Source organism: Solea senegalensis, linkage group LG15 (assembly GCF_019176455.1).
Source record: "Solea senegalensis isolate Sse05_10M linkage group LG15, IFAPA_SoseM_1, whole genome shotgun sequence".
NCBI lineage: Eukaryota > Metazoa > Chordata > Actinopteri > Pleuronectiformes > Soleidae > Solea > Solea senegalensis.
Window position 1 is genome coordinate 19,327,616 of NC_058035.1, and position 23,232 is coordinate 19,350,847.

At 36.7% G+C, this 23,232-nt stretch overlaps 1 protein-coding gene across 2 annotated transcripts; it reads right to left on the bottom strand.

Annotated features, from left to right (window-relative positions):
- Window positions 1-246: 246 nt before the first annotated feature.
- ppp1r1c (protein phosphatase 1, regulatory (inhibitor) subunit 1C) lies at window positions 247-17,389 on the bottom strand. 2 transcript variants are annotated; one of them, XM_044045209.1, is made up of 6 exons: window positions 17,242-17,389; window positions 15,036-15,093; window positions 12,808-12,845; window positions 11,636-11,690; window positions 7,747-7,950; window positions 6,239-6,557 (listed from the first exon to the last, which is right to left on the bottom strand). In XM_044045209.1, exons 1-6 carry the CDS (start codon window positions 17,320-17,322, stop codon window positions 6,502-6,504), a joined length of 492 nt encoding a protein of 163 aa, XP_043901144.1. In that variant the 5' UTR covers window positions 17,323-17,389; the 3' UTR covers window positions 6,239-6,501. The 2 variants fall into 2 exon arrangements, with proteins under 2 accessions (XP_043901145.1, XP_043901144.1); XM_044045210.1 differs by lacking the exons at window positions 6,239-6,557; window positions 7,747-7,950 and adding an exon at window positions 247-1,428.
- Between the last annotated feature and the right edge of the window lie 5,843 nt (window positions 17,390-23,232).

Here is a 23,232-nt window from a genome sequence, read left to right on the forward strand (position 1 = left end):
TATCAGGCTATTTAACTGTCTTTTAGTTAAAAAAGGTAGAGATACACCATCGTCATGATTTTTTGTTTTTTTTCTTAAAAAATGTGTACCCTTTTAACTGCATTTTAAACAAAAGTAGGTATTTGTTTGACCTGATGATAATAAAAACCTCATCTGCAGCTTCCAGAATGAACCAGGTGTCACATTCAGTGCTGCTGTGTCACACTCAGGCCAGCAGGGGGCTCCCCAAGAAAACAAAAGAAGAGGCCAAATATACCAATGTTTATTGTGTACAAAATCAACGGTGACATTTTATTGCTGTTAGTTATAGAATAAGTCTCTGGAAGCATGATGCACATACAGAATAATAGAAGAAGAAGAAGAAAGGAGAGAAAAAAGAAAGAAGTAAGAAATGCTCTCTCATCACATCCTCCATCGTTCTGTAGTTTTGTTGTTTGTTTAAACTCAGATTGTAAACTCCTGTTTAACTGTGAAGGTTTATTCTGCTTAGTTACAGAGGAACTGGAAAACTCCACTCAGTGATTAAAGAAACAATGTTGTCTCTGTTAAAGCTTATAATGATGATAAAGATCATTAAAGACCTGTGCTTTTCCTTTGATATCATACAGTATATTTGTATTTATTATCAAGTGTTAGTACCTGAAACACTGATCATGTACATAACCAGTGAGACATGTGTAGCCACGCCTCTTTTGCTCCAATATAGAAATAGGAATAAAAAGCTTCAAATATTGAATAACTTGTTTAGTTCATTTTGAAATCAGAGGATTTGCTCACATGATTTCAAATTGAATAGCTGAACTGAAACTGAAGTTATATGATGTCGTCTCCACTCATGTTGTCTTTTCATTTCAACTAAATTATTGATTGAAGAACTGGGGGGAAAAAATGGCACATTATTAGGAAAATGATTGATCATTTTGTCGACTGGTGTTTTAAAGGGACAAATAATTGGTTATATCTGCTGTGGATTTTATTTATTTGAATAAATCAAAAATAAAAAGGTGTGTACATTTAAAAGTGGAAAAGAAATGACAGCAAGTTACTGTATTACAAAAACTGTTACAATGTCAAATCTATCTGGCTGTTTTAAGAATGACTGATGACGTGTGTTTATCCGTGTTCTGCATCAGTTAAAGGAAAGAAAAAAACTACCATCGCGTTTAGGAAGCAAACAAAGAAAAGTGTTTGCCTTGTGTTGAGGTGAGTGAGTCACATCTGTTTCCACGTCACTTTGTAAAGAATAAGGGAAGCTGGTGTAACTACATGCTCCGAGTCAACTCTCTCTCCTCTCAAGTCCCGTCCTACAGCTGTCGCTCTTGTAAAATGTCAGACTGGAGTCTGAGTAAACTTCTCCTCTGGATCAGTCTCCCTGAGCGATGATCGTCTCCTCCTCGTCCTCCTCTGGTACAGAGCTTTCCAGCTTCCCTGCACAAGCACACGTCACTGAAATTAACACGACTGAACAAACTCATCACTAAACTCATTCATATTCAGTGCTTGTTCATACACTTACACAGAATTATACATATACAAATTACCCACGGAGGCAAACGTATGGAGCAACATCCATGTGTTTCAAGCCAGTTTCAGTCGGTTGTTTCCTCTTCATTCATTCATTCATTTTCTACCACTTTGTCCTCCACATGAGGGTCATATGGAGCTGAAGCCAATCCCAGCTGACATAGGGTGACTGACATTGGCTCTTACATTCACATCAACAGGCAATTTAGAGTTTCCAATTAATCTAATCTGTATGATGGGTCAAAGGTCCCGGGCTTGAGTCCACTTGTTGTCCTTTGCTGCATGTCCTCACCCTTGTACACTTCACTTTCCCGTCCACTTGTGGCAACAATGTTAGCCACTGCTCCACCATGTGACCACTCTTTAAATATAGGCTGCAAAAAACATTCAGTAAGTTTTTTTGTAATTGCAAAAGCCAACATCCCACCTCACCCGCAATGGTAGATCAGTGGTAGAGCAAAATGACAAAAATGTCATAGTTTAGTATGTCCTCCAAAAAGTCACTAAAATGTCATAGTTTAGTATGTCGTCCAAAATTTGACAAAAATGTCATAGTTTAGTATGTTGTCCAAAAAGTCACAAAAATTTCATAGTTTAGTATGGCGTCCAAAATTTGACAAAAATGTCATAGTTTAGTATGTCGTCCAAACTTTGACAAAAATGTCATAGTTTAGTATATCCAAAATGTGACAAAAATGTCATAGTTTAGTATGTCGTCAAAATTTGACAAAAATGTCATAGTTCAGTATGTCGTCCAAAAAGTCACTAAAATGTCATAGTTTAGTATGTCGTTCAAAATTTGACAAAAATGTCATAGTTTAGTATGATGTTCAAAATTTGACAAAAATGTCATAGTTTAGTAATAGTCAAAATTTGACAAAAATGTCATAGTTTAGTATATCTCAAAAGTCACTAAAATGTCATAGTTTGGTATGTCAAAAGTCACTAAGTCCAGTCACCAAAAATCACTAAAATGTCATAGTTTAGTATGTCCTCAAAATGTCACTAAAATGTCATAGTTGTATGTCCAAAAATTGACAAAAATGTCATAGTATGTACAAAATGTCATAGTTTAGTCAAAATTTGTCCAAAAATTGTCATTGTGTCATAGTTTAGTATGTCGTCCAAAATTTGACAAAAATGTCATAGTTTAATATGTAATCAAAAGTAACTAAAATGTCATAGTCAAAAGTAACTAAAATGTCATAGTTTAGTATGTAGATCCAAAAGTCATGAAAATGTCATAGTTTACATAAAAATTTGACAAAAATGGCATAGTTTAATATATAGTCCAAAAAGTAACTAAAATGTCATAGTTTAGTATGTCGTCAAAAAGTCATGAAAATGTCCAAAAGTCAGTTTAGTATGTCCAAAAAGTCACTAAAATGTCATAGTAGTATGTCAGCCCAAAATGTCATAGTTTGGTATCAAAAAAATGTCAAAATGTCATAGTTAGTATGTCGTCCAAAATTTGACAAAAATGTCATAGTTTAGTATGTCAGTCAAAATTTGACAAAATTGTCATAGTTTAGTATGTAGTCCATAATTTGACTAAAATGTCACAAAGTCACTAAAATGTCATAGTTTAGTATGTCAAAAGTCACTAAAATGTCATAGTTTAGTATGTCTCCAAAATTTGACAAAAAAATGTCATAGTTTAGTATATTTGTCAAAAAGTCACTAAAATGTCATAGTTTAGTATATTCAAACAAAAATGTCATAGTTTAGTATGTCATCAAAAATTTGACAAAAATGTCATAGTTTAGTATGTAGTCCAAAATTTGACAAAAATGTCATAGTTTAGTATAGTGGTCAAAAATTTGACAGAAATGTCCATAGTTTAGTATGTAGATCAAAAATTTGACTAAAATGTCATAGTTTAGTATGTCATCAAAAGTCAAAATGTAGTATGTGTCCAAATTTGAAAAAATGTCATAGTTTAGTATGTAGATCCAAATCAAAATGTCATAACCGTCCAAATTTGACAAAAATGTCATAGTTAGTAGTCAAAAGTCACTAAAATGTCATAGTTTAGTATGCGGTACAAAATTTGACAAAAGTGTCATAGTTTAGTATGTTGTCAAAAGTCAAAAAATGTCATAGTTTAGTATGTCGTCAAAAGTCACAAAATGTCATAGTTTAGTATGTCCAAAATGCATTAAATAGTTAGTATGTTGTCCAAAAATGTCATAGTTTGTATAAAAAAATGACAAAAATGTCATAGTTTATGTATCCAAAAGTGACAAAAATGTCATAGTTTAGTATGTAGTCCAAATTTAACAAAATGTCATAGTTCAGTATGTAGTCCAAAGTCACTAAAATGTCATAGTTTAGTATATCAAAATTTGACAAAAATACATAGTTACCAAAAAGTCAATAAAAATGTCATATTTAGTATGTAGTCCAAAAATGTCACAGTGTTTAAAATGTCACCAAATTTGACAAATATAAAATTTGTCACCAAAATTTCAAAAAAAAAATAGTTTAGTATGTAAATCAATATAGTTTAGTATAATCAAAAATATCATAGTTTAGTATGTCGTCAAAAGTCATGAAAATATCAGGTATGTAAAAAGTCACTAAAATGTCACAGTTTGGTAAAAATTTGACAAAAATGTCATAGGTTAGTATGTCGATCCAAAAGTCACTAAAATGTCATAGGTTAGTATAGTCAAAATTGACAAAATGTCATAGTTTAGTATGTCCTCAAAAGTCACTAAAATAAGTTGTATGTCGTCAAAAGTTGACAAAAATGTCATAGTTTAGTATGTCGTCAAATTTGACAAAAATGGCATAGTTTAGTATAATCCAAAATTTGACAAAAATATCATAGTTTAGTATGTCGTCCAAAAAGTCATGAAAATATCATAGTTTAGTATATTCCAAAGTCACTAAAATGTCACAGTTTGGTATGATCAAAATTTGACAAAATGTCATAGGTTAGTATGTCCAAAGTCACTAAAATGTAGTGGTAATAATAGATCCAAAAGTTGACAAAAATGTCATAGTTTAGTATGTCCAAAATGTTGACAAAAAATAGTGTAACAAAATATTAGTTTAGTAATGGTCAAAATTTGACAAAAATGTCATAGTTTAGTATGTAGATCCATAGTTTAGTATGTCAAAAGTCATGAAAGTTTAGTGTCCAAAAAGTCAGTCACAGTTTAGTATGATCCAAAATTTGACAAAAATGTCATAGGTTGGTATAATAGTCCAAAAGTCACTAAAATGTCATAGGTTAGTATAATAGATCAAAAGTTGACAAAAATGTCATAGTTTAGTATGTAGATCCAAAATTTGACAAAATGTCATAGTTTAGTATAGATCCAAAAAGTAACTAAAATGTCATAGTTTAGTATGTCCAAAGTCATGAAAATGTCATAGTTTAGTATGTAATCCAAAAGTCATGAAAATGTCATAGTTTAGTATGTCCAAAAGTCACTAAAATGTCATAGTTTAGTATGTCGTCCAAAAGTCACTAAAATGTCATAGTTTAGTATGTCGTCCAAAATGTGACAAAAATGTCATAGTTTAGTATGGTCCAAAATGTGACAAAAATGTCATAGTTTAGTATGTGAAAAAGTATACTAAAATGTCATAGTTTAGTATGTCGTCCAAAAAGTCATGAAAATGTCATAGTTTAGTATGTGTCAAAAGTCACTAAAATGTCATAGTTTAGTATGTCTCCAAAAGTCACTAAAATGTTTAGTTTAGTATGTCCAAAAGTCACTAAAATCTCATAGTTTAGTATGTCAAAATTGACAAAATGTCATAGTTTAGTATCCAAATTTGACAAAATGTCATAGTCAAAATTTGACAAAAATGTCATAGTTTAGTATGTCAAAATCAAAATGTCCACACTAAAATGTCATAGTTTAGTGTGGTGACACAAAATTTGACAAAATGTCAAAATTTGACAAAAATGTCATAGCCAAAATTTGAGTCAATTTAAAATGTCATAGTTTAGTATGTCGCCCAAAGTCACTAAATGCTCATAGTTTAGTATGTCATCCAAAAAGTCACTAAAATGTCATAGTTTAGTATGTCGTCCATAATTTGACTAAAATGTCATAGTTTAGTATGTCGTCCAAAATTTGACAAAAATGTCATAGTTTTGTATGTCCTCCAAAAAGTCACTAAAATGTCATAGTTTAGTAATTCATTGTTAGGGCGATCTCTTCAACAATTTTAACAGCAATGGTATCGCAGACGACACATTTGTGCAAGCGCAGTTTGCATTACCGTAATTGCGCAACAGTTTCTGAAAGCTGAGAAATTGCAAGTGGTTGATTTTACGGTAATTTCACTCGCTGTTGCATGAAGACAAGGAATCAGTGTCTTTGTCACCAGAGAGGAGAGAGCTAGATGTTTAGTACTATTCACATTTTAAATTTAACACACACAACTGGTGGTCATGTAGAACTTTTAGTTTGTCTTCATTTTAAAGGTCATTATAAAGGTCATGGTTACTTTAAGTGTTAAGCTACAGGCAACTGGATTTTCCCTTTTATTTTAACCTCTCGTCCTCATGTTCTTTAGAACTGAAGAGTTAAACTATTGGAAGCGGGAACAGGCCACAGATAAACACTTTATAGCATTTGCCAATGCTGCTCTTTGACATGTAAAATAACTGACTAGAAAAGTGACTAATAACTGTGTAATCTGATTACCTTGTGACTCTTTGTACATGAGGATAAAGAACTCAGACGTTCAGTAAATGTTCCAGCATCATTTTATTCACAGCCATTTCTACACAAGCACAGCCTCACCACCACCATCACCTGCAAATCCCCACTGATGCAGGACGTTGAACTAAAATCTCTGTGTTTTTATGAGTGTTTTTATGAGTGAATGAAGCAGAGGGAAGCCAGCACACACACACACACACACACACACACACGTGGTGTGTGATGCAGCGCAGCGTGTTAATGAGATCAGATGAACAGCAGAGAGAGAAGAGGACAAAACGAGAGGTGGTTATCGAGACACGGAGTCAGGACTGGACGCTCCCTTTTTAAGGTCTTGTGACAAATCTGAGGAGGAAGAGGAGAGACAGGTAAGAAGAGGAGGAGGAGGAGGGGAGAAGAAGGTGGAGAATGATGAAAGGTGGAGGAGGAAGAAGCAGAGAAGGAGGAGGAGGGAGAGACAGATGAGTTAGTGCTGTTAGTATTTTCTCAGGAGGTTTACAGAACATAGACGCTTAGTGATGTAAACAACACAGCAGTGAATTATTAGTTACACACAGTGAGTGTGTGCATGTGTGTGAATCATTTTCTAAGTCTTGTTGAATGATGTAAATACTGCAGAATATAAGCTGAGCACCAAATAATAAGGTTGTTAAAACCTGCAGTTAAGTTTTGACGTGCTCACGAAAACCTGCTTCTCAGATTAATGTTTCCCTCCAACCTCTGACTCTGTGAAACTTTTGAGCCCTCGTATTTTTGATAGTTTTCCTCCTGAGGGATAGTTCATGAAGTGTTTTGAAGTGTGCTTGTATGAGGTTCTGACACATCAGCTACTCCTGTGTGCAGTGATGTAACACGACCACTTCTCTGTTCTATATTTGAAGCGGCTGAATCGTTCTACTTTGCATTCCCCCGTCACGCCCGTGTTTTCATTGAGCGTGAGTGACCGATGTTAAGTGTTAATATCTTGTTATATTGTAATCTGTGCATTAAACACATCATTTTGTTCTCACAGTAAATGAGATCTGATCCTAATGGTCTCCCACGAGACACATTCAGGTTAATGCCAACAGTCAGTCTCACTTCACACGATCCACATGTAATCAGATTACTGAGGACGGCAGTTAATACCACGTCTGAACAGGGCTTAAGTGTCAGCACACTTCCAAAAACCTGCACTATAGCTTTAAGGACAGATTATACTGTTACTATTATTATATACAGATTATATTATGAACTGCTACTGTTGGAGGCGCTACAGTTACATGTAACATTGGATTCAGGCAAGTCAATAAAACACTAAATGTATTCATTTTATAATTTTGATACATTTATGTATACATCAAAATTATTATTACAATCAAATCTGGATAAAATCAAATATTTGAATTCAAAATCAAATTTGTGTTTGTGCTGTAGTTCATGTTTTATTTCTCATTATATTTATCTTTTTCAGACTCCAGTTTAAACTTTGCTTTACTGCTGTCCACTGTGTGTTTGCGTTGTTTTCTTTTTATCTAATAAAAAAAAAGTTTACCCCCTAAACTGTTGCTCTCTGCCACTCCTCTCTCCTGATTGGCTAACGGCAGACTGGCCTCGTTCCCGTTGGCATCCTCTGGCCCGTTGTGATTGGCCCACAGAGAAGCAGTGGCATAGAGCTGCGCTGTGATTGGGCTCAGCTGGCCGTCTGTGTCACACAGAGCCCCGCCCAATAGATGTTGCTCCACCCCCAGCTGAAGCTCTGGGGAAGAGAAGAGCACCTCTTGTGGAGAGACGCTTCAACTACACGCATGTCGCAACAGAGTGGGGGGGGGGAGGGGTGGGTGGCGGTGGAGCCAAAAGTAAGAAAAATAAAATAAGTGTATGACTTGAAATTAAATCTCAATAAAAAAGGAAAACAATCTGCAATATCTGAAGATAGTTCACAAGAATCTTGAAACATGATAAACAGCCGTAAGTACACGACTCAAAGGAAGTATTTTTCTGTTAGAGATGCAACAAACATCCCTCCATTCCCTCTGTTGGTGTTTCATTCTAATTTGTAGATATCCAGAGCAATCAGACACTGAATACAACACATATCCTGCCCAAATCTGCTTCTATTTGAATAAAATTATATAATTCATCAAGTAGAAAATAAAATAAGATTGTTGTTTTTTTTACTTTTAAGGTTGAATAGGAACAATAACTGTCTGTGAAACCTCATCATTAATAAATAAAAGACGTTTTTTCCTGAACCTGCAGGACGTAAACTGCTCTCAGAATGGAACCTGGACGATTATTCAATACGTTGGTTCCCGTTTGGAGGGATTTATGATGCACAGACACACGCGCACACACACGCACACACACACACGCGCACTCATACGCAAGATCAATAAAAGAAAAGCTTTTACTGCACACACTTCCCGGAACCAAATTAGTGCTGCACTCAGAGCTTTGCACCATCATGTTTTTCTTTCCTGTCTTTTGACCTAAAGTACACGTTGTCTTGCAAACATAAACACACACACGTACTATAACACACACATTCAAACACACATTAGTACTTCTCAAACGGACAATCGTCATTCCAAATTTTAGTGATCGACGTGTGTCGTGCAAATCCACTTAGTTTAACTCAAGAAGCAGCCGGTCCTGCCGTCACCCGTCGGAATCTGAACTTCTGTTTCGAAGCCTCTGGAGTCGTGATTTGGCCGACGCCATGTTGACGTTGTGTCACCTGCTCTTATTGGACCACACTAGCTGTCCATCACACTGGTGTCCACTCATATGTCCTGTACTTAATTGTTTATTTTCTAAATATCCTAAATGGAACCAAATTTCACAAAGAAAATCACATTCTATTGAAGAAGAAGTGAAACTAGCATTTAAACCATTTACTCATCAGGAAAATGTTTACCCCCTAGTGGCTGTTTAATGTTATTGCTACTTCCAGTTTGGCTTCAGCGAGGAAGACTTTGTCCATTATATACAGAGGTGGCATTACTGTAATTGAGTAGATTTTTTGTGTAAAGTAAAGCAATTTTTTAAAATGTGTAATTTTACTTTTACTTAAGTATGTTTTTTTGGAAGTACTGCACTTCACTACACATTAAAAAGCATGCACTGGAAACTTTACTAGAGAATGATGTCGTTACATATTTCATTTTGTTAGCACTGTAATTTGTAAAGTTTTGCATTCAATTAAAAACAATTCATGTGAGATTTGTGTCCTCTTGTCCTTTTTGCATGACACAAGAAAAGTAACTAAGTAACTTTTACTTTGAGTACATTTTACTGTCGTACTTTAACTGGAGTACATTTTTAGACCTGTAGAAATATTCTACTTACTTGAGGAGAATATTTCAGTATATGTGTATATGTATATATGTATATATGTATATATATATACATATATATACTGTATATATGTATATATATATATGTTCATACATGTATATATATATCTATATATAGATATATATAGATATATATATACATGTATATAGGAGAGCGACTGCTAGTCTTTTGTGCAGGAGTGAAACACATGATAAACACATGACCTGTGACCCCTAACCTACTGTACATGGTCGTTAAATATTAGTGCGCCAGTGGTATGATGTCATGTCACTTAGTACATTTACTTCATTACTGCACTTAAGTAAACTGTTCATGTATTTGTTTTACTTTTGGCAGGCGTCCACTGTTTTTTGAAAGTATTATTTTTAAGTGATTAACAGTGAAATTAAAGTGTTTTCAGACGCATCATCTGTCAAATGATTTATTATTTGTGTATTACACAAAATATACAGTATAGGCTCAGTTATAAAATATCTAGATGTAGTAGACTGTTGCATGGACTCGGAAAGTACTTTTACTTTTACTCAATTGCAGAAGTTAACGTGGTATTTCTACTATTACTAAAATGTTGTACAGTAAAGTAAAATTCTGTCTTTGGAATCGTTACCAAAACATCGCACCTGACCAAACCCTGTTGTTAAAAGTGACACACCCCCAGGTGTGTTTGCTGTGTCAACAACTGGGCCATCGACTACAACAACAACAACAACTGCACGTTTGAAATGAGCAAAGACACAAGCATCTCTCCAGGCGCTGCTTTACAGCGAGGACTCTAATCAGCAGCAGCAGCAGCAGCAGCAGCAGCAGCAGCAGCAGCAGCAGTGCTGCATCCTCAGACTGCATCATCGCTGCTTTCCTTCTTGATAGTTTGATCAATTATTCAGCACAAGAGAAGCTAAAAACAATAACAACAACAGCAAGTCTGTCAGCGATAAAAGCCGTCAGACAGGTGCTGTTTGTCTGTGAGACACTTTTTCCCAAAGAAAGACACTGTTCACAGTCTTTAACTCGGGGTAACAAACTTGCTTTGTCATGTCATTATTCAGACAGACAATAACATGGTCGCACAACAACCACAACAACACATGCATTCCTGATGAAAAACACAACATTTCAGCTCTGAAGTCATTTTCTCCCAGATGTAAATCCAGTCATTATATTCAGGGGTTAATAACACAGAAAATACAGAATATTGCCGGATTATTCTTCATAATATAACTTGAATTCTGTGAGCAAGCTTGTTTCCTTGTGCTGAGATCACATTCACTATCACAAAATTGGTTTGTGTGCAAAAAATAACTCCTTCTAATTCAGAAATGTGTTTCCTAAGCTACAATTACACCGCGGTATTTTATCTCAGTCCTTGCAAGATTCTGTTATTGACATTTAACAACTAAGCTGGCGACAACATGTGAAAATTGACTCAACGAAAACAACATTTCAGCTGCATGAATTCACGAGAATAAGAGGTCGGAGAACGTAAGAAAACAGAGAAGAAGAATTCAGAGCAAAACCGAGACTAGGAGGACAAAAGTGGGTGAAACCACAGATTGCGACAGACTGACAGAGAGAGACAAACGTCATGTGGTAAAGCAAAGCAAACAGAACCTCCATACTGAGAGCAAACATACAGAGACTATGAAGCAGAGGAGACACTGTGTATGCAGCTGCAGCACGCCTCACACAAACAAACAAACATGCAGTGTATTTAGAGAAGATGAATGGACGCAAAGCTTCTCTCATTCAATATCTATTTAAAAATCTTTGATATTTAAATGATCAAATAAGGTTTTCCAACAACATGCTGATTGTTGGCCTGGTCATGCTTTCATCTAGCAAGAGAAACAACCTGGGTTTAATAATCCAGTATTCCAGCTTAAAATAACACCTGCGTGACTACTTTATAATGAAAGACAGAGCTCTAATTCCTGCTTTTCCTTTCGTTTTTGCAGAAATGTGAACAGTGAAACTGTAAATCGCACCAAATAAATCTTCCTAATGGTTATCTTCTCGACACATTTATGTACAATTACATCATAAATGATCAGACAGTGTGTGGAATCGTGGGAACGCCTCGTGTTTACCTTTCATGGAGGGTGCGACGTAGGTGCTCTGCTTCCTCTGAGAGGCGTCCGACTCCTGCAACAACACGAGGGAAAGACACACACATTCTATTACACGATTCAACACGATCGCACCAGGAGAACATTCAGTGGACATTTGAGCAACGAGAAGAAATGTTCTGATATAATAACATCCACTCAGATAAAGATTAAATGTCTATAACCACATGTGACGTGCTGCAAGAAATCCGCAATATAAATCGATCATCTGTCTGATAAACTTAACAATTAAAACATAAGTAAACAAGTGTTGTGGTTAAACGGCCAGTGTGTGACATTTAGGTAAAAGTATAGAACTGCTTTAAAATAAAAAACACACTGGTTTTCATCTGTGCTATAAGGAGTGTGCAAACTGTGTTTCAGCTCATACTTGATTATTTTCAGTTATTCATAACATTAATAAATGAGCAAATGAGCACAGCTGCTGTTTACAAAGCAGCTGGACCTCCCTCACATCTTCAAACTGTCTGACAAACATCCTAAAATCTGGCCTGAAGTGTTATAAGTCGTAAAGTTTAAGCTCCTGCAACCAAACAAGCTCTCTCATCCCTCTGGGAAAATAGAGGAAAATGATTCATTTGTTTTGTAATTATTTTTATTGTGTATAATATATATAAATTAAAATAAACTATAAGTACAACTCTATATTTACTAGAATAATTAGGATGTGTGAAAATTCTTCAGAATGATTGACATTAAGTGATTGCATATTGTTCAAATGAACTGACTGAGTTTGTGTTGAGCTGTTGCCATGACTACTAGTCTGTCTTCTGTGCAGCATAGATGACAATGAAACAAATTGAATCTTAGGTCGTTTCACACACACTGCAGCTGGACGGCCGCTGGATTTCAAAATATTTGTCAGTTGGACAACTTTATTTATAGAGTTATAGATAAGTATATAAATAAATGTAGTTTATTTATTGTATACACAGAGGATTTCACCAAATTAGATAAAGAATCACATGACAGCTTTAACGCAGTTCTTATCTATTTGTATGATCCCCTGATATCGATTGGTGAGTCTGGTTCACCACTGATCCACAGATGTACTTTGACTGTGTCCAGCTGCAGGTGTGTGTGTGTGTGTGTGTGTGTGTGTTTGTTCTTACAGCCATTTAAAGAAAACAAACCTGTGACTCTGCGCTGGCGTTGTGTTGATCTCCAACATCTGCAGGAGAGACGAGACAGCAGCAGTGAGCACTTTCTATTTTTCTTTTTCTTCTATTTCTGACATGTTTCCTTTTTTTAAAGTGTTGGGGTCTGAAAGCGTCAGCAGCCTCTCTCTCCTCTGAGGCCTGAGGCCACGCTGACATCGCGTCCCAAACCAGCAGCTTGTGGATAAATGTCATACAAAAGCTGTTTTTTAAATTGTTTTACATGGGAGTTTGCAGGAGCTAAACTCTCTGACCTTTAGAAGCCTTTTAAAAAAGAGAAGAAAAGAACATGAGTATTTTCTTCTGTTACTTTTGAGCTATATTCACTCACACAGATTTATATTTGTGGCCCACTTTATCAAAATTAGGATCTGGGCATATGTTTTTAAAAATCAAAAGGAGATGCATCTAATTGGTGCATATGAATATGTCACGAGTTAGAGTGATTAAGTCTGTATTTTTATCCTGTTGCTGTATAAAATATAATCATACATCCAAACTATTAAAACATAAATAAACAGAAACAGCTATACAGTAACATATTTAATTTACAGGGCCACAGGCGGCCCAAGGCAAACTATAAGCAGCTGCTTGGGGCTGTTGTTTTTTAGTTTTTACTCACGTCTCCCATTGTCCACGTGCCTCGTATATATATATATATATATATATATAGATAGATACACATTCTCTGGGCTGACCGGAGCCCAAACAAGGCAGTGTCCAGGCCTGACCTATGACCTCTGTTGTGAACCTGTTGTAAACTGTCATAGGTGATGCATCTAAACCCCTAAATAACCTTCTCCTGAGAGATCTCCTGTTTGCGTCTCAATGCAATGAAATGCACATCTTTAACACAGTCAAGACAAAGCTGTGTTAATGTGCTCATCTAAGTTAATACACTCCAGGGCCCCTCGATCACCAGGTGGGCCCCCAATAGAGTGTGGACAAAAAGACATTTGACCATAGTATAGAAATACTGATATATTAAGATATCTAAATAGTGTTCAGCTCAACTTATTTGGCTTTATTGTGTTGGTGAAAATTGCACATTTCACACACATTTGCACATCTGTTCTTAAAGGTTTAAGAACAAAAGCCATTAACCTGGTTTACTTACTCACAGCAAATACAGCGTCTGCTGGTGTACTTAGTTATTTTCCTATCCTAGTACAATATACCACACGTTGTGCTTCCCTTTGAATTTAAAAGGGATTTCACTGCACCTCTAAGGTTTAAAAAAAACAACAAACAAGAGTGACACAGGCTTGGAGCTGGTGTGAGGGGCCCCCAAATCAGATTCTACTACCCACATTCTGTTTATAATTGCACTTTTAAACATTTCTTCTGACACATCAGCACAGTGTATTTTAAAACGATGTGTTTACGAGGGACTATTTTCATCTGCGGATGAATACACATTCAGTGTCTTTTTTTTGGCTCAGTCAGGAGACGAAACAATGACCGAACATGATTCTAAGATATTCATCACTGAATGAGAACATGTAGAAACTGTGAGATTCTGTTAAAAACAAAACAAACATCACAAAAAAAACAAAAAAAAATCAACGCAACATCTGCACTTGTGTCTTTGTTTCAAGTCTAAAAACACTGGTCACGCCATTGTTTTTGCAGCTGCAAGCTGGATCTCATCACACACACACACACACACACACACACAGTCACTCACTGTGGAATGTTGCCCAAATATGATGAAGGAATCAGCGCAGCACTAAGTGTGTTCACCTAAAGTTCACACGTAACCCATAGTCCTCAGATTTTCAACCTCATTAATGAATAAAAACAATCAATACATTAATAACAAGCAGAACTTGAATGTTATTTTTCTTTTAAATGCTCTGAGCTCAATGTGCTGAGGAACTCTGTCAGAACTCAGAAAAACAGACCTCAGGTGTCCACACAGAACCAGACTCACTGAGCTGAGCTCACAGAGTGGAATCAGGCCGATTATTCAATCAGTCTTTCCCTGCATGAGCAGGATTTATGAGAACACACACACACACACACACACACACTTTAGGCATTCATCAGCCCAGTCTGAACACTAGGATCCCCTTACAAAACGCTGCAGTGCAAATCTAATAAAGGTTCCATTATAGTTGTAACCCCTCTCTCGCTCTCTCTCTCTTTGTGTCGGTCTGTCTGTCTGTCCGTCTGTCTCTCTCTCTCTGGCCCTCCAGTCTTACCTGTGCCAGGCTGTCTGTAGATCTGCAGAGTGGCAGGAGTTGGTCGTCTGCGCCGGATCTGAGAGAAACACACGACCATAGTTTTAAAGTTTGCTTCACAAAAATATATGACAAAAAAAAAAAAAATCTTCTATTTGTTTGTTTGTTTTCTTATATTTGTTCATGAACCTTTTCCAACAGTCCTCACTGTCCCAGTAATTGGGCCTGAAACACACAATAAATGCAGCTAGGATGATCCTGACTGACCACAGATAAACTCAGTCTTGTGTCTGTTCTGGTTGTTAAACTTGTGTTACTAATTGAGTTTATTATCCCAGAATAACTTCTGAAGAATATAATACAGTATCATTTTCCACACAGTGTGTGTGAGTGTGACTGCTGTTGTTTATCTCCGTATGTCGGCCCTGTGATTGGCTCCAGCTCCTCCCAGATGATAATAATAATTGTACCTATGTAATGGGGTACAATTATAGAGCTACATATTATTATCGAGAATAACGTGTAATTAACACTCAAGATACTCCGTGTTCTATAATATGTTGGCGTTTAAAATGAAATTTTAAGATGAATTTTACAACTTTAAAACAAAAGAACATTATCTTTATGGCCCTTTTCAACTATGGTCCCAGGCACGGTGTAGATCGGTGTTTTCCCACTACATAATAGTACCTTTAGTCAACATGGGCGGAGTCATCACTGCTGCACGGCTGCATGAAACTGTCATGACTTCATTGTACACGCGACACACAAATGAGTGACAAGTGACTTGTGAAGCGGTCTTGTGTCAGACTTCTCTTCCTGTGACGGCACTCTGACCAATCAGTGGCCGGCAGTCTGACGACGTCACGCATAGTTTCGCCTCAGCTCGCTTGGAACCTCGCCTGGTACCAGATACTATGCTAGTGGAAACGCAACTTAACCGTGCCGTGCCGAGGCGAGCCAGTGGAAATATAGTCTTACAGTGTGAGAAATCAATGTAAAAATAGGATTTTAATGCACAGTACGTAATCTCCAGCTCTCTCAATCAAAACAATAGAGAAAGAGATGGTTTGATGATGTCAGAAGCAGCAAAGGGAATTGTTGTCGTGTTTGATTTGCCTGTGCATTTAAGCATTACGGCTGTGAGTATTTATGATCCATTAGTGATAACACACTGGCTACTAGTGCTGAATATTTCCTTCCTTGCACTGATAGGAGTTTGTGAGATGATGTCATTAAAAGGCCTTGAATAGAAACACAGATTTATGTGTATTTACAAACGCTTTGGTTCACAAAATAAGTCACTTTGAGTCTTGTCATTTATGAGATATTTCAATGCAGAAATGTTACCAATGTTGTCTTTAACTTAAAGATGAAGCCTCGGCTCTAGTATCGTGTGAACATTGCTGCCACAGTGCAGGAATGTTCACCGTCATCCTTGGAGGAGCGACAGCATTTACAAGACACTATCTCGTAAAATGTATCTTTGACGTCTGAGAACGCGGAGAGTTTCCAACACAGAGACTCCAAACAGGCACACAGGGGCTCTAATCATTTACTAGCTCCCCTATAAATGAACGACTTCCGGTTTCCAGTGACCAGACACTTCTTAAAGACGTCAGCGAGGCAAAGAGCAGCAGCAGAAACTGACAGGAAGCAGTTTTCACTCCCTACTGCAACTGAGAGCAGCCTATGTTTCTTTTGCCAGTCGCTGCCATTCGAGATCACACCGTATATGATGCTATCATTGTACGTTTACTCTCAGTCAGTGAGAGATGACCTCTCTGCATGCCCTAAGAGCCTGGGTGTTAACTTGCAATTAGCTGCAGCTCTCTGTATCTTCAGTGTCTCTGTGCTCCCATTTAAAGTAAACAAGCAACAGTGCATGAATAAAACATAATGGACATTTTAAAACAGGGTTAACATCAATATTTCAGGAGACGAAGAATATAAATGGCATTAACGGGTATTTTAAAGTGGCTCGTACTTTTTAATTCTCGTTATTTTTCTGCAAAAACTCACAAATATCAGCGAATTTTCAAACAAACCAGTCTGCAAAACACACAACAGCAGCAGTTTTCATAGGATCTGACTTATGCACACATGCTGCTCTGCACCCACACTGAAAATTCCTCTGAAAGATCACAGATAGAAGCCTCATTCATGAAGCCACAGCACTCGCCGCCCTGACTCTGTGACACTCACACACTCACACACACATGCTCACATGTTCGGCAGCCTGAGGGTCCAGATGTCCCTGCAGTGGAGGCACAGCAAACTGGATCTTCTTGGGACTGCTGGGCTCCATTATTACTGACTGAGTGATAGAAGGAAAGACGGACAGAAAGAGGGAGAGAGCATGTGTGTGTATGTGGGAGGAGGGAGGGAGGGAGTAAAGAGAGAGAGAGGGAGTGGCCTCCTCTTGGCTGTTGGGGTCCATTATCACTAATTGACAGACTAAGAGAGAGAGAGATTGAGAGAGAGAGAAAAGAAATGTAGCTAAGTCATCACAGCATTTCTCAAACACACACTCTGATGAAGTGAAGTGAAGTAATATGAGGGAAGTGTCCTTTGATTATTGTGACATAATTCTGCACGATATAAACCAAACTACTGTTCACACTCCACGCTGCAGCTTCTCAGATGCACAGCAGCCAAACTAATTGCTCTCACTGTGACTAATTTACTAACTAATTACACACATTTGCACATAGTAATGCGGTTTTACAGGGTAAACATGACGTGAGCTTTGGAAATGTGTTTTTCCTGTTAAACAACTAACGAGTTCTAAATAACACAAATGTTTTTCACTGAACTATCATGAACCATGAGGCTACATCCATATTACTATGTCACTGCATTTAGAACAGCAATAACTTGCACTCATACTGACAACACATGAAAACATACAGCATCGCTTTAGTTTCACAAAACACTAATGAAAAACAACTATGGAGAAAATTATTTTAAAAGGATTTAAATTATGAGAGAAATGATGAGGTGAAAGTATCTTAAAGGCATTCTTTAGAAAATGACTGAAGTCAGTTTTTTTAATATTACCGAAGTCAAAGTCTTAAAGTATATGACATTTACTGGAATTAAGTATCAAAAGTCATTTTCTGATATACAATGTACTTAAGTTTTAAAATACTACTGCTAATGATTATAATAATAGCCTCGAAACTGGATCTGGATCCTGCAGCCTGCAAGATGAGGACAGAGAGGGGACAGGAAGGAAAGACACAAACTAGGGAGAGAAAGAACAAGGTTAATGGTAATGAAGTCATGAAGTCATATTCATACCCTGAGTGTGAGAGGGTGAGTGTGAGTGCACCACAGGAATCTAGGTCTATAGCAGCCTGACTAAGAGATGCCCAGTCTTGTGTAAAGTACCTAAAAGGGTAAAAGTATCTTACCAGAAAATGACTTTAGTAGAAGTTAAAGCCTTTTTTTTTTATAATATTACTTAAGTAAAAGTCTTAAAGTATATGATACTAAAAGGAATGTATAGAAGGTTTATTTATACTTGCAAGTTGTGTTTTAATGTACTATCAAGTGTAGTTTTAGCAAGTTTTATCACATTTTATTGTACTGATTATGTCTTATATTTGTCATTGACAATTGTTATTGAGTGTAATCTAGTTTAGCTTGTAGTGAATATGTATATGCATTTACACACATGCATATACATGTGTTATGTAATTCTGTGCTTTAGAGTAGTTTTAACGCGTTTGATCATGTATATTTTATTATACTGTTCATGTAAAAGCACAACTAGGGACACGGGTTGCAAACTAGCAATAGCTATAAACTCCTCGTACAGCACAACAGTTGCATTATTTATATTGGAACGATGTTAACTGTATTGTCCCTATTTAAATCAAATGCTATTCTATTCTATTTGTACTTTGTTACATTACAACACTGGCAGTGGTGTCGTGTGCCCTTTTCTTTCATTTACCAGTGGGAGTAATGTGAGCGTCAGGCTAACACTTTGTTTTTGTCCTCTGAAGTGGCTGCAGATGCAGGAACAGGCTGTTGAAAACACTTGCTTTTGTTTCGTTTAACCATCTTTCTATGCTGATAGCTGTGACGCATTAGCCTGCAGTGCTAGTAAAGTGCTACAAACACACACACACACACTGAAAGAGGCATGTGTTGCCAGACCACCAGCACAATTACCAACAAAAAAAGAGCACACAATTTGAATATCAATGTGCACTTTTAAGTGTTTCTACAGAAAAGCTGACCCTTCAGCGGTGTGCGTATACTGTAGATACAAGGACAGCATGTACACCACTGAGGAAAACTGAAAAGTGTTAGTCGACTTGTGGTGAATAAGGATCAATAATGCAGTGGTCAAGTCTTTCAAGACTAAAAATTTCAAAATAAAACGTAACTGGCAGCATTTTCAGACGTGTATGTTTTCAGGACTCAACAACACTGGGGTGGTGTAAATGGTGTAGATGGTGTAAATGGTGGAGATGGTGTAGATGGTGTAGATGGTGTAAATGGTGGAGATGGTGTAGATGGTGTAGATGGTGTAAATGGTGTAGATGGTGTAAATGGTGGAGATGGTGGAGATGGTGTAGAGATGGTGTAGAGATGGTGTAAATGGTGGAGATGGTGGAGATGGTGTAGATGGTGTAGATGGCAGCTGTATCCAGAGCAGCACACACGTCAACAAACAACACTGTTTACAGTGTCACATTCTTCTTTGTTCAGTTTATTTTCAGGCTACATTGTCATATGCTGGTGTGATGTCACGCTATTCATGTAACAAATGCAGCTCTTACAATACAAGCCTGAGCAGGTTTTACATGTTTTTTTGAGAGTGGGGGGTGTCACAACATGTTTACACATTAACATTCATATTTATTTTAGAATTTGGCTGATCTTGTTTTATTTTATGTTATTTTATTTTATACTTTTCTTCTTTATTTTTGTATTATTATTTTTCTCTTAATTCAGACTTGATTAAAGTTCTTTTTAATTTGTGTGATCACTTTTAATGAAAAACACTTTGTGATTTAATTTCTGCTATACAAATAAACTTGTTTGCTAACTTTCTTTTGTCATTGTAGTTTGGAAGTCTGTGGTTATGTGCTGTGAGAACAACAGAACCTGAACCGTAGTACAAGCCATTTACATTATGAAATATGAATATGAATAAATAAAGTCATACCTAATGACATAAGAACATATTTGCAGTGCAAACAAAACTAAAATAGCAACAGAAAACGCAAAATAACAAATAAATCAATGCACAGATCTGTGCCACAGGTGCACCCATGGTAAATTGCCATGGGAATAATACACAGCGCCTTATATGGACATCCTGGGGGTGTGTGTTTATAGGTCACATATTCAGGCTTTAAAAATTTGCTTTTTTTGCATCTCCTCCTGTGTTGTTGAGTCAAAATTATGATTCATTATATTTTGCATTTTTAGTAGTGATATAAAGTAGCAATAATTGTGCAGAAGTCACAAAATAGACTGTTTTTTCTTTTCTTTTTGTTCATAAAAATGAGCCAAGTGAACTTTGAACTGTGACATATTTCACAAATTCAATCCGATTTGAAATTTTCATTCATTTTGAGTACTTTTTGCTCCGGTATGTTTATATAGTTGTTTTTTTCTTAATCAGATTGTTTAGGTTGTCCTGAAAAACCCTATATTACACATTCTTATAGCCTCTGTATATACTGTACATTTAAATATAGTAGTTGGAAAAAAGCAGCCGAAATGCTCTGTGTTCTAAGGGTTAAAGACTGAGGTCAACTGAGTTATATACAGTATAACTCAAAATTCGATCAGTGTCCTTAATGTGGGATACTCAGTTATTCCATTTCAGCATACAGTATATATGTCTGCTTTGTTCATAGGTCTGAATATGATTTATAATTATATGAATCCACTCTGCAACCTAGGAGAGAAGGGAATTGTGTGTCTGTGGATACACTCAATCTGAGCACAAAGTCCAGCCAATAATTCTTGTATCCCAGTATCCCAGGGAGTGTCCTCTCCCTCCCCTGGCATCTCATTAGATCATTACTAAAAATGTGAAATAAAATGAATCGTAACTTTGACTCAACAACACATAAGAAGACACAACAAAAACACATTTTTTAAAGGTGAATATAAACACACACACCCCCAGGATGTCCATATAATGAGTTGTGTATTACTCCCACGGCAAATTACACAGATCCGTGCCGCGTGAGCAGTGCTAAATATAATATATGAATATGCTAAATTGAACAAGAGTGGTGTTGAGATCTTTGTGCAGCAGATTACACTCCTCCTCTGTCAACTTTGTAGCCTGAAATAACAATAATAATAAAAAGGTTTACAGAAACAAAGCAACAGAGCCTAGCATTATTTTTTAAATAAACTTGGCCTTTTTACAGTGTAGTGTTTTAGAAATGTTACAAATCGTAATCATGAGAAACACCAAGACACCTCCAACTATTACCTATTACTATTTAGAGTTGCTCGCTGTCCACTGTCAACAATAACACATCTGTGTTTATGTGCTATTATTTGTCAAAACATGCACGCTTCAGTAAACATCAGTGTATGGAATCTGTGTAGGTTTATTAAACACCTACATTTTCCCAGAACATGCACAGAGGAGTCAGTGTTCAGAAAGTCAGCAACACCCCTGAACCTCCCTCTACTTATGATATACATTATTTCCAAACTATGTTTTAAAGTTTAAGTTTAAAGTAAACAAGGCAAGACAAGAGAACAGATCCTTTTTATTTATTCAACCTTCAAACGACTGAATAAAAATGAGTCCTATGAACTCCTATGCTTCACATAACCCGGATCTGCTTTATTTTATTTTATAAGTGTGTTAAATACGATCAGAATGTTATAGAATTGCAATTTGCTGCCATCTTTTCTCGTCCATTATGACATTTCACATCATTTTTATGTGAGAAATGATCACTTAAACACCAGTGAGTGCAATAAGTGACTCATGTCCCATCTACTAACATGGAGGAGGAAAAGTTGATGACCTCTACTGCAGCCGGCCACCAGGGGGTGTCTGAAACCTGTAAATTCACTTGGAGTTTGTTCCTTAGTCTAAGATAGACTGAGCCTACTTCACACCACAGTTTTCCAAAGGCGTTTATAGTCTCAAAACTTTATGAAGTAACTCGGTGTTATTTATTAGAAATGAACTTTCATGTTTTGAACACAGTGGGCGGGTCCTCACTTTGCCTACATGAAGCTCATTTTCTCCCCCTGATGACGTCACATCACAGTGAGTGAGCTGGCAGCTGAAGTGGAAACACTTTGTCTCAGTGGAGACATCTGGAGAGATTTTGTGGCTACTGTAGGTGGAACAAAGCACACATACACACAACATACAAAGAGCCTCTTGTGAGTGCTTGTATTTGTATTTTCTGGCATAAACACTGACCTTGTCAGGACCAGTAGTCCTCATGGAGACCAGTACTGGTTAGAATTATGGCGAGGCTTTGACAAAGTGATCAAAGTGAACAGACGTCCTAATACCTGTGCAAACCTCTGACACAAATCTATCTGTTGCTGACAAACACGCACACTTTGCTTGTGTTAGAGATTGTGGCTGCAGATACACGGGAGATCCATGTGACTTACAGCCCTGTGAGGATGGAACGTGTCAAATCTTTCACATTTACCCACGACCTACAGTCGAGTCTCGATTCCCAATTACCTGTTGCCAAAATTAAGTCTGTGTTGAATTTCAAAAAGGCCTCTCGTGCTCCGCTTACAGCTAATGTACAACTAAAAACACACAGAGTAACGAGAGCTCAGTGTAAAATCAGTGTAGACAACATCTTAACACCTTTACCAAAATTGCTTATGATATAACACTTTTGAGTAATCACTTCATTTTTTGTGTAATTTAATAAATCCTAAGTAAAGGGATGACAAATTCTCCAAGAAATCTCCAGCAACCCATCTGTGGATCCTGACCCACAACTGCAAATGTTTAAAGAGAGTGCTCTGTAGGTTAAGAACAAGACTGACAGCGTTGTGTTCAGAACATTGACATCTATTAGTCTATTGGAAATCAGACTTTTTCACTGCACTGTTTTATTGAAAGTCCTAATAAAAGTCCAACATTAGAACTTTTTCAATTTGAAACAATTCTCAAATTCCAGTTTCAATAAAAACATGTTTTTTCAACAAATTCTGACCAGGACTGACTGTTGTGTTCAGG

Excerpts from the sequence above, each read along its gene's own strand:
- ppp1r1c (XM_044045209.1), bottom strand. The coding sequence starts at position 17,322 with ATGGAGCCCAGCAGTCCCAAGAAGATCCAGTTTGCTGTGCCTCCACTG. Across the intron at positions 15,094-17,241 it reads ACCCTCAGGCTGCCGAACAT|ATCCGGCGCAGACGACCAAC; the intron begins GTGAGCATGTGT and ends TGTTTCTCTCAG. Across the intron at positions 6,558-7,746 it reads AGAGAGCAACAGTTTAGGGG|ATTTGTCACAAGACCTTAAA; the intron begins GTAAACTTTTTT and ends CTTCCTCCTCAG.